General features: G+C 38.1%; 1 protein-coding gene across 4 annotated transcripts in view; it reads right to left on the bottom strand.

Moving 5' to 3' along the window:
• Positions 1-12,500, bottom strand: part of LOC133571199 (arf-GAP with coiled-coil, ANK repeat and PH domain-containing protein 3) — a 139,575-nt gene that overhangs the window by 74,797 nt on the left and 52,278 nt on the right. For all 4 annotated transcript variants that reach the window (XM_061924214.1, XM_061924216.1, XM_061924215.1 and 1 more), the window contains exon 4: positions 10,713-10,766. In XM_061924214.1, coding sequence (XP_061780198.1) covers positions 10,713-10,766 — 54 coding nt within the window. The remainder of the gene's footprint in view (positions 1-10,712; positions 10,767-12,500) is intronic.

Below are 12,500 nucleotides of genomic sequence, written 5' to 3'. Positions count from 1 at the left end.
TATTTTTACATTATTTATTATGAAAGATATTTGTCTTCATTTACGAACAAACAATACCCCAAACATATAAAATACATAAACGTTCATTAAATAAATGAACAAATTATATAAATGAAAATGTCATTACATATATTAATAAAAAGTTCATAAAGTAAATAAAGGTTATTAAATAACAAGGTAATAAAGAATAGAAATAAAACATTAAAATAAATATATAGATAGAGTTTATTCAATAAATATAATTACTTTTGAAGTCATTAAATATCATTAAATATATTTTTGTAAAATGCCATTATATTTACAATAGATAACTAAAAATTAATGATAAAAAGACAAATATTCATGAAATAATTGACATTTTTTTCCCCATTTAAAGGACACTTTAATTAATTATTTCACATTTAATTTAACGTACATTTAGTCGAAATGTCCAATAGTGTAGTATATTACTTTTACATGATTTATTATGATAATTATTTGTAAATGAGCGGGTTATTAATTATATAATTTAAAAGGTCCTTACATGTATTAATACAAAATAAAGGTTATTAAATAATAAGGTAAACATGTACAGGAATACAACATTACATTAAATATATAGATACAGTTTATTCAATAAATGTAATTTAAAAAAAATAATATATATATATATATACATACACACATATATATGTATGTATGTGTATATATATATATATATATATATATATATATATATATATATATATATATATATATATATATATATATATATATATATATATATATATATATATATATATATTTATTCATGTATTTTTTTAAATACCATTATATATAGGGCAGGGCACTTGGCGGTCCGATCCTCGGCTACATAAGCTGGCTCTTGGGACGTGGAACGTCACCTCGCTGGGGGGGAAGGAGCCTGAGCTAGTGCGTGAGGTGGAGAAGTTCCGTCTAGATATAGTCGGACTCACTTCGACGCACAGCAAGGGCTCTGGAACCACTTCCCTTGAGAGGGGCTGGACTCTCTTCCACTCTGGCGTTGCCGGCAGTGAGAGGCGACGGGCTGGGGTGGCAATTCTTGTTGCCCCTCGGCTCAAAGCCTGCACGTTGGAGTTCAACCCGGTGGACGAGAGGGTAGCTTCCCTCCGCCTTCGGGTGGGGGGACGGGTCCTGACTGTGGTTTGCGCTTACGCGCCAAACGGCAGCTCAGAGTACCCACCCTTTTTGGATTCACTCGAGGGAGTACTGGAGAGTGTCCCCCCGGGTGATTCCCTCGTTCTATTGGGGGACTTCAACGCTCATGTTGGCAGCGACAGTGAAACCTGGAGAGGTGTGATTGGGAAGAATGGCCGCCCGGATCTGAACCCGAGTGGTGTTCTGTTATTGGACTTTTGTGCTCGTCACAGATTGTCGATAACAAACACCATGTTCAAACATAAGGGTGTCCATATGTGCACTTGGCACCAGGACACCCTAGGCCGCAGTTCCATGATCGACTTTGTAGTTGTGTCATCGGATTTGCGGCCTCATGTTTTGGACACTCGGGTGAAGAGAGGGGCGGAGCTTTCTACCGATCACCACCTGGTGGTGAGTTGGCTGCGATGGTGGGGGAGGATGCCGGACAGACCTGGCAGGCCCAAACGCATTGTGAGGGTTTGCTGGGAACGTCTGGCAGAGTCTCCTGTCAGAGAGAGTTTCAATTCCCACCTCCGGAAGAACTTTGAACATGTCACGAGGGAGATGCTGGACATTGAGTCCGAGTGGACAATGTTCCGTACCTCTATTGTCGAGGCGGCCGATTGGAGCTGTGGCCGCAAGGTGGTTGGTGCCTGTCGTGGCGGTAATCCTAGAACCCGTTGGTGGACACCGGCGGTGAGGGATGCCGTCAGGCTGAAGAAGGAGTCCTATCGGGTTCTTTTGGCTCATGGGACTCCTGAGGCAGCAGACAGGTACCGACAGGCCAAGCGGTGTGCGGCTTCAGCGGTCGCGGAGGCAAAAACTCGGACATGGGAGGAGTTCGGGGAGGCCATGGAAAAAGACTTCCGGACGGCTTCGAAGCAATTCTGGACCACCATCCGCCGCCTCAGGAAGGGGAAGCAGTGCAGTGTCAACACCGTGTATGGTGGGGATGGTGCTCTGCTGACCTCGACTGCGGATGTTGTGGATCGGTGGAGGGAATACTTCGAAGACCTCCTCAATCCTACCAGCACGTCTTCCTATAAGGAAGCAGGGCCTGGGGAATCTGTGGTGGGCTCTCCTATTTCTGGGGCTGAGGTTGCCGAGGTAGTTAAAAAGCTCCTCGGTGGCAAGGCCCCGGGGGTGGATGAGACCCGCCCGGAGTTCCTTAAGGCTCTGGATGTTGTGGGGCTGTCTTGGTTGACAAGACTCTGCAACATCGTGTGGACATCGGGGGCGGTACCTCTGGATTGGCAGACCGGGGTGGTGGTTCCTCTCTTTAAGAAGGGGAACCGGAGGGTGTGTTCCAACTATCGTGGGATCACACTCCTCAGCCTTCCCGGTAAGGTCTATTCAGGTGTACTGGAGAGGAGGCTACGCCGGATAGTCGAACCTCGGATTCAGGAGGAACAGTGTGGTTTTCGTCCTGGTCGTGGAACTGTGGACCAGCTCTATACTCTCGGCAGGGTCCTTGAGGGTGCATGGGAGTTTGCCCAACCAGTCTACATGTGCTTTGTGGACTTGGAGAAGGCATTCGACCGTGTACCCCGGGAAGTCCTGTGGGGAGTGCTCAGAGAGTATGGGGTAACGGACTGTCTTATTGTGGCAGTTCGCTCCCTGTATAATCAGTGTCAGAGCTTGGTCCGCATTGCCGGTAGTAAGTCGGACACGTTTCCAGTGAGGGTTGGACTCCGCCAAGGCTGCCCTTTGTCACCGATTCTGTTCATAACCTTTATGGACAGAATTTCTAGGCGCAGTCAGGGCGTTGAGGGGATCTGGTTTGGTGGCTGCAGGATTAGGTCACTGCTATTTGCAGATGATGTGGTCCTGATGGCTTCCTCCGGCCAAGATCTTCAGCCCTCACCGGATTGGTTCGCAGCCGAGTGTGAAGCGACTGGGATGGGAATCAGCACCTCCAAGTCCGAGTCCATGGTTCTCTCCCGGAAAAGGGTGGAGTGCCATCTCCGGGTTGGGGAGGAGATCTTGCCCCAAGTGGAGGAGTTCAAGTACCTCGGAGTCTTGTTCACGAGTGGGGGAAGAGTGGATCGTGAGATCGACAGGCGGATCGGTGCGGCGTCTTCAGTAATGCGGACGCTGTATCGATCCGTTGTGGTGAAGAAGGAGCTGAGCCGGAAGGCAAAGCTCTCGATTTACCCGTCGATCTTCGTTCCCATCCTCACCTATGGTCATGAGCTTTGGGTCATGACCGAAAGGACAAGATCACGGGTACAAGCGGCCGAAATGAGTTTCCTCCGCCGAGTGGCGGGGCTCTCCCTTAGAGATAGGGTGAGAAGCTCTGTCATTCGGGGGGAGCTCAAAGTAAAGCCGCTGCTCCTCCACATCGAGAGGAGCCAGATGAGGTGGTTCGGGCATCTGGTCAGGATGCCACCCGAACGCCTCCCTAGGAAGGTGTTTCGGTCACGTCCGACCGGTAGGAGGCCACAGGGAAGACCCAGGACACGCTGGGAAGACTATCTCTCCCGGCTGGCCTGGGAACGCCTCGGGATCCCCCGGGAGGAGCTGGACGAAGTGGCTGGGGAGAGGGAAGTCTGGGCTTCCCTGCTTAAGCTGCTACCCCCGCGACCCGACCTCGGATAAGCGGAAGAAGATGGATGGATGGATGGACCATTATATTTACAATAAATAATTAAAAAGTCATGATTAAAAAGATTAAAAGTCATGAAATAAATGACTTTCTTTTCCATTTAATGGACAATTTAATTAATTATTTCACATTTAAATTAACATACATTTAGTCTAAATGTCCAATAGTGTGGTTTATTATTTTTACATGTTTTTAAAAAAAATGATATGTATTAATTTGTCTTAATTTATTTATTCATAAAATAAATAAAGGTTATTAAATAATGAGGTAATAAAGTATAGGAATACAACATTAAATTAAATATATAGATAAAGTTTATTCAATAAATGTAATTACTTTTCAAGTAATTAAATATTATTATATATATATATATATATACTGTATATATATATATATATATATATATATATATATATATATACATACACACACACACACACACACACACACACATATATATATATATATGTATATATATATGTTTAAATGCCATTATATTTACAACAGATGATTAAAAAGTCATGATTAAAAAGATAAAAGATCATGAAATAATGGCCTTTTTTTTCTATTTAATGGACAATTTAATGAATTATTTTCACATTTAAATTAACATACATTTACATTGAGAGGAGCCAGATGAGGTGGTTCGGGCATCTGGTCAGGATGCCACCCGATCGCCTCCCTCGGGAGGTGTTTAGGGCACGTCCGACCGGTAGGAGGCCACGGGGAAGACCCAGGACACGCTGGGAAGACTATCTCTCCCGGCTGGCCTGGGAACGCCTCGGGATCCCCCGGGAGGAGCTGGACGAAGTGGCTGGGGAGAGGGAAGTCTGGGCTTCCCTCCTTAGGCTGCTGCCCCCGCGACCCGACCTCGGATAAACGGAAGAAGATGGATGGATGGATGGATTTAGTCTAAATGTCCAATAGGATAGTTTATTATTTTTACATGATTTAAAAAAATAAATACAATAAAAAGTCTTAATTTGTTCATTCATAAAATAAATACAAGGTTATTAAATAATAAGGTAATAAAGTATAGAAATACAACATTAAATTGAATGTATAAATACAGTTTATTCAATAAATGTAATTACTTTTCAAGTAATTAAATATCATTATATATATATATATATATATATATATATATATATATATATATATAAACATATATATATATATTTTTTTTAATTGTTTTATCTTTTTTTAATGTAATTATATTTACAATAAATCATTAAAAAGTCATGATTAAAAACATAAAAAGTCATGAAATAAATTACTTTTTTTTCTCCATTTAAAGGACAATTTAAGAAATAATTTCACATTTAAATTAACATACATTTAGTCTAAATGTCCAATAGTGTAGTTTATTATTTTTTACATGATTTTTTTGGTAATAATTATAGGTCTTAATTTGTTTTAATTCATTTATTCATAAAATAAGTAAAGGTTATTAAATAATAAAGTAATAAAGTATAGAAATACAACATCAATCAATCAATCAATCTTTATTTATATAGCCCTAAATCACAAGTGTCTCAAAGGGCTGCACAAGCCACAACGACATCCTCGGTACAAAGCCCACATACGGGCAAGGAAAAACTCACCCCAGTGGGACGTCGATGTGAATGACTATGAGAAACCTTGGAGAAGACCGCATATGTGGGTAACCCCCCCCCTCTAGGGGAGACCGAAAGCAATGGATGTCGAGTGGGTCTGACATAATATTGTGAGAGTCCAGTCCATAGTGGATCCAACATAATAGTAGTAAGAGTCCAGTCCATAGTGGGGCCAGCAGGACACCATCCCGAGCGGAGACGGGTCAGCAGCGCAGAGATGTTCCCAGCCGATGCACAGGCGAGCGGTCCACCCCGGGTCCCGACTCTGGACAGCCAGCACTTCATCCATGGCCACCGGACCTGTGCCCCCCCCCCTCAAGGAAAAGGGGAGCAGAGGAGAAAAGAAAAGAAACGGCAGATCAACTGGTCTAACAGGGGGGCTATTTAAAGGCTAGAGTATACAAATGAGTTTTAAGATGGGACTTAAATGCTTCTACTGAGGTAGCATCTCTAATTGTTACCGGGAGGGCATTCCATAGTACTGGAGCCCGAATAGAAAACGCTCTACAGCCCGCAGACTTTTTTTGGGCTCTGGGAATCACTAATAAGCCGGAGTTCTTTGAACGCAGATTTCTTGCCGGGACATATGGTACAATGCAATCGACAAGATAGGACGGAGCTAGACCGTGTAGTATTTTATACGTAAGTAGTAAAACCTTAAAGTCACTTCTTAAGTGCACAGGAAGCCAGTGCAGGTGAGCCAGTATAGGCGTAATATGATCAAACTTTCTTGTTCTTGTCAAAAGTCTAGCAGCCGCATTTTGTACCAACTGTAATTTTTTAATGCTAGACATAGGGAGACCCGAAAATAATACGTTACAGTAGTCGAGACGAGACGTAACGAACGCATGAATAATGATCTCAGCGTCGCTAGTGGATAAAATAGAACGAATTTTAGCGATATTACGGAGATGAAAGAAGGCCGTTTTAGTAACACTCTTAATGTGTGATTCAAACGAGAGAGTTGGGTCGAAGATAATACCCAGATTCTTTACTGATTCGCCTTGTGTAATTGTTTGGTTGTCAAATGTTAAGGTGGTATTATTAAATAAATGTCGGTGTTTAGCAGGACCGATAATCAGCATTTCCGTTTTCTTGGCGTTGAGTTGCAAGAAGTTAGCGGACATCCATTGTTTAATTTCATTAAGACACGCCTCCAGCTGACTACAATCCGGCGTGTTGGTCAGCTTTAGGGGCATGTAGAGTTGGGTGTCATCAGCATAGCAATGAAAGCTAACACCGTATTTGCGTATGATGTCGCCTAGCGGCAGCATGTAAATACTAAAGAGTGCAGGGCCAAGAACCGAACCCTGAGGAACTCCGCACGTTACCTTAACATAGTCCGAGGTCACATTATTATGGGAGACGCATTGCATCCTGTCAGTAAGATAAGAGTTAAACCACGACAAAGCTAAGTCTGACATACCAATACGTGTTTTGATACGCTCTAATAAAATATTATGATCGACGGTATCGAAAGCAGCGCTAAGATCAAGAAGCAGCAACATAGATGACGCATCAGAATCCATCGTTAGCAGTAGATCATTAGTCATTTTTGCGAGGGCTGTCTCCGTAGAGTGATTTGCCCTGAAACCGGATTGAAAAGGTTCACAGAGATTGTTAGACACTAAGTGTTCATTTAGCTGCTGTGCGACAATTTTTTCGAGGATTTTCGAAATAAAGGGAAGGTGGGACACCGGTCGGTAGTTTACCATGAGGTCAGGATCAAGGTTAGGTCTTTTGAGCAGAGGATGAATAACCGCTTTCTTGAATGCTAGGGGAACAGTGCCAGAGGAAAGTGATAAGTTTATAATATTTAGCACTGATGGACCTAATAATACAAAAAGCTCCTTGATAAGTTTCCCAGGAAGTGGGTCAAGTAAACATGTTGTTTGTTTTATCATATATATATATATTCAACATTATATTGAATATATAAATACAGTTTAAGTGAAGTGAAGTGAATTATATTTATGTAGCGCTTTTCTCTAGTGACTCAAAGCGCTTTTACATAGTGAAACCCAATATCTAAGTTACATTTAAACCAGTGTGGGTGGCACTGGGAGCAGGTGGGTAAAGTGTCTTGCCCAAGGACACAACGGAAGTGACTAGGATGGCGGAAGCGGGGCTCGAACCTGGAACCCTCAAGTTGCTGGCACGGCCACTCCACCAACTGAGATATACCGCTATATTCAATAAATGTAATTACTTTTAAAGTAATTGAATATCCATCCATCCATCCATTTTCTACCGCTTGTCCCTTTCGGGTTCGCGGGGGTGCTGAGGTATCATTACATTTATTTTTTCTAAATGTGATACAATAAATAAACAAAAAGTAATGATTAAAAAAATAAAAAGTCATGAAATAAAATATTTTTTTTCCATTTAAAAGACAATTAAAGGAATTATTTCACATTTAAATGTACATACATCTAGTCTAAATGTCCAATAGAGTAGTTTATCATTTTTACATGATTTAAAAAAAATAATGATATGTCTTAATTTGTCTTAATTTATTTATTCATCAAATAAAGGTTATTAAATGAGGTAAAACAGTATATAAATACAACATTAAATTGAATATATACATAACGTTTATTCAATAAATGTAATTACCTTTGAAGTAATTAAATATCATTACATGTATTTTTTAAATGCTATTACAAATACAATAAAAAGTCATGATAAAAGATAAAAAGTCATGAAATAAATGACTTTTTTTTTTTTTCATTTAAAGGACACTTTTGTGAGTTATTTCACATTTAAATGGTGTATTGAAATACCAGATATGTGTTTATTTTGGCAGAGTGTCAGGCTTGCAAGTATAAATAAAAACTAGATTGCAGCATGTGAGACCACACACATTATTTATGGAGAGGAGTGCTCTCCAAGTGCATGTTTCTCCATGATTTATTTATCCATTTTTCATTTCGACAATGTCGTATCGCAATCGCCAGCCAGCCGGGGAACAACCATGGCCCTGTTTTATTCATCGGAACGCTTCAAAGTTCAAAGGTGATCATACTGTACATTTTACAGGATCATAAACAATCGGAGGTTCACTTTTTTCTATGCAATGTTTGCCTCGCCGATATCAGGCATTGGTCCCAAATCAGCAGGAAATAAAAACAGTATCGGATTATGTCTAAACTTTCCAATATCAGCTCTGATACAAGCAGTCCTGCAGCTTTGAACCGATATGGTACCAATTCCCGGAATCAATACCGGTACTCAATGGTACCTATAAATGTATTAGTGTTGTCCCGATACCAATATTTTGGTACCGGTACCAAAATTTATTTAGATACTTTTCGGTACTTTTCGAAACTTTTCTAAATAAAAGGGGACCACAAAAAATTTCATTATTGTCTTTATTTTAACAAAAAATCTTAGGGTACATTAAACATATGTTTATTATTGTAATTTAGTCCTTAAATAAAATAGTGAACATACTAGACAACTTGTCTTTTAGTAGTAAGTAAACAAACAAAGGCTCCTAATTAGTCTGCTGACGTATGCAGTAACATATTGAGTCATTTATCTACCTATTATTTTGTCAACATTATAAAGGACAAGCTGTAAAATTGATTATTAATGTATTTGTTCATTTACTGTTAATATCTGCTTACTTTCTGTTATAACATGTTCTATCTACACTTCTGTTAAAATGTAATAATCACTTTTTCTTCTGTTGTTTGGATACTTTACATTAGTTTTGGATGATACCACACATTTAGGTATCGATCCAATACCAAGTAGTTACAGGATCATACATTGGTCATATTCAAAGTCCTCATGTGTCCAGGGACATATTTCCTGAGTTTACAAACTGGAGGACTGGTACTTTTTAAAGGCGGTATAGTACTGAATATGATTCATTAGTACTATACTAGTACCGGTATACCGTACAACCCTAATATGTATATTTAACAACTCTCAGTATGTTAGATATAATTATTAAATACCATTAAAATCAAGAGTAAGATTACTAATTCAGAGTTGATTTTTGAGTGGGCCCCAGGCCCCTCTGTAGTGGAAAAGTTGGGCCCTGAGGTCAGAAAGGTTGGGATTTTAACCCCCTCTTGGTACAAAAGCATCAGTACCCAGTGTTGGGTTAGTTACTGAAAACCAGTAACTAGTTACAGTTACTAGTTACTTTATTTAAAAAGTAACTCAGTTACTAACTCAGTTACTTACACCAAAAAGTAATGTGTTACTGTGAAAAGTAACTATTTAGTTACTTATATATATTTTTTAATTTTTTAAAGGCCCCCTTTAATGCCTTCATTTCAGTACTGTTATTGCACTGGAGAATAATACAATCTGTTGATCAACTCGACATGCATTTGCATCACTGAACTCTGCTAAGCAATGTGGTCTACATACAACACACAAAGACAAAGATATGTTTCAAAGGGCCAATTTGTTTCAGGCCAGAACAAATAGACAAAACTATTTTAAATAGCTGCAACATAACATACATAAGTAACAAACAGCATAACAACAACATAGCTGTAAACCAAGGAAGGCACACACTACATACACAAAGCCTAACCAGACGTTTTTCTCTCTCAAGGAATTCTGAAATAAAATCATGTCTGAAGCCCAGTACACTCTACATATTTCCCCAGTTTTAGTTTAGAGATAAGGAAAGATTGGCCTGGACCACTAGGATCCCTCTTTATGTTTGTGAACTTTATAGTCTATACATTTAGAGTGATGTGATAATCAAACACTCTAGAAGTCTACAATGAAAGAGTATATAAGAGAATTGACAGAGTGTGTGTACCTTCAGTGTGCAGTGCCTCGTTAAAATCCAGCCGCTGTTGCTTAGGAGGTGAAGTGTGTCTCTCTTTACTAGCTTCGTCGAAGCATGTTGCTTTTGTAGCTGTTTCAGCAGATTTGAATTGCTAGCATAGGATCTTTGATCCAAGACACAACTAAAATGTTCTTTTCTTTGTGGTCGACAAAAGAAAAGTAGTGAGAATATCTCCATGTTAAGAAACTCGGCTTCGGGCTTCGCCATGTCTTGTTAGTAAACACAGACACGCCCCCTCCCACACACACACACACACACACACATACGTATGATCTGCGCTGATATCGCATTGGCTCAATTTGCAGATTTTCACACAAACCAGACCAGGAGGTTGACCACAGCCACCGCGCTAATTAAAGACCCCGCTGGTTATTTGCGTTTGACCACGCCCCCCGTGCCTGATTGAATGTTTGCAGTAAGATATCATATACTTGCTCGATATTACGCGGCATTAAAAACACATCCAGCATTGAAGCCTCCGAGGGGGGCTAGGAACCATGTGAGGACGCACCATGTGGTAGTTGATGATCTCCTGCAGACTTTCTCCACACTTCTCCAAGCACTCCTGCAAGGAAACACACACTGTCAAGCCTCCAAGATGGAAAAACATCCTGCCTAAAAATAAACATCTGCGAAGCTAAAATTAAGCTCAACTTGCTGTCGTGGGCTTTTTTTTTTTTTTTTAACGGCATGTTTGGGGGAGACAGAACAAAAACTGCACATTGTTGTTTTTTCTTGCTTTTACAGCGGAAAATGTGACTTTAATAGGAAAAGTCACCATGAGCCACAAAGCCAAGAGAGCTTTTTAAATTGCTTTCACTGTTTGGAATCGAGCCTTTCCTCCTGTTGGAAAAAATGACATCAAAGAGAATAAAAAGACAATAAAAGACAGCGTATCTTGGCAAAACATTTATTTGTGTGTAGATTTTAAAAAAACAACACAATATTATGGAGGTTCAAATGGGACAGAAAAAAGTAAATCTTTAAATAATTACTTAAATGTGTCATTAATTAGTTAACATTTCAATTAAATAAATGTTATTAAATGTGTCTTCAATTAATTTAATATATTTTTTAATGTTTTAGTTATTGATTTGATTAATTATTCAATAATTTCATGAACCCGTGGGGCTGCTTTATAAATTTATTTTTTATGTCAAACTCAGCCTTCAAAGTCAGTGGGAAATTAAAAAATATATATGAATTGAGTCTTTAATTAATTTGATATAAATCAATTTATTTATTTAACAATATAAGACATTATTTCAAAAAAAAAATATTATTTACAATTCAATTAATCATTTTCTGTTTTAATTATTTGTTGACTTGATTAATTATTTAGTGTTATTGTTTACGTTAAATAACTGCTATTGAAATATTGTCCACTTTATTTGTATGGAGAATTTTTTTTTTTTAATATTATGGAGGGTCAAATGGGACAGAAGAAAGTAAATAAATATATATTTAAATAATTACTTAAATGTGTCAATAATTAGTTAACATTTCAATTAAATAAATGTTATTAAATGTGTCCTCAATTAATTGTAGATAGATCATATTTTTTAATCAACTATATAAATAATTAAATCAATATTTTTTTATGTTTTAATTATTGATTTGATTGATTACTCAATCATTTTATGAACCTGTGTGGCGGCTTTATGAATTTATTTTGTGAAAAATAATATTATTAAATGAGTCTTTAATTAATTTGATATAAATCAAAAATTTTATTTAACAATATAAGTCATTATTTCAAAAAAAGTATTATTTACTTCAAAATTTAATTAATTATTTTAATTATTTGTAGACTTGATTAATTATTTAATTATTTCATGAACCTGTGTGTCATCTTTATGAATTCACTTTATCTGTCAAACTCAGCCTTCAAAGTCATTGGGAATTTTAAAAGATATATATTAAATGTGTCCTTAATTAATTTGATATAAATCATATTATTTATTTAACAATTTAATGAATTATTTCAATATTTAATTATTTTATGTTTAAATTATTTCACAACATAATTAATTATTCAGGCATCAGACTAGAGTCATGTTAGCCCCGCCCACTGACTTAAAGCGACTGAAGCGCTCGCACACATCTTCACGCAACAACTAAATAAATCACACACAAAAAATGTAATATTGAAATAACTAATGAAACAGTAAAAACAAATAAATACAATTTTACATTAAACTACAGGGACATTTATTAACACATTTATTTATTGAATTCCAATTTCAAATAATTGCTGACACATTTATGGTAAACATTTTTTATTTATTCTGTCCCATTT

Source organism: Nerophis lumbriciformis, linkage group LG01 (assembly GCF_033978685.3).
Source record: "Nerophis lumbriciformis linkage group LG01, RoL_Nlum_v2.1, whole genome shotgun sequence".
NCBI classification, from domain to species: Eukaryota; Metazoa; Chordata; class Actinopteri; order Syngnathiformes; family Syngnathidae; genus Nerophis; species Nerophis lumbriciformis.
The sequence above is the reverse complement of the archived record's forward strand: the minus strand, read 5'-3'. Positions and strand labels throughout refer to the sequence as shown.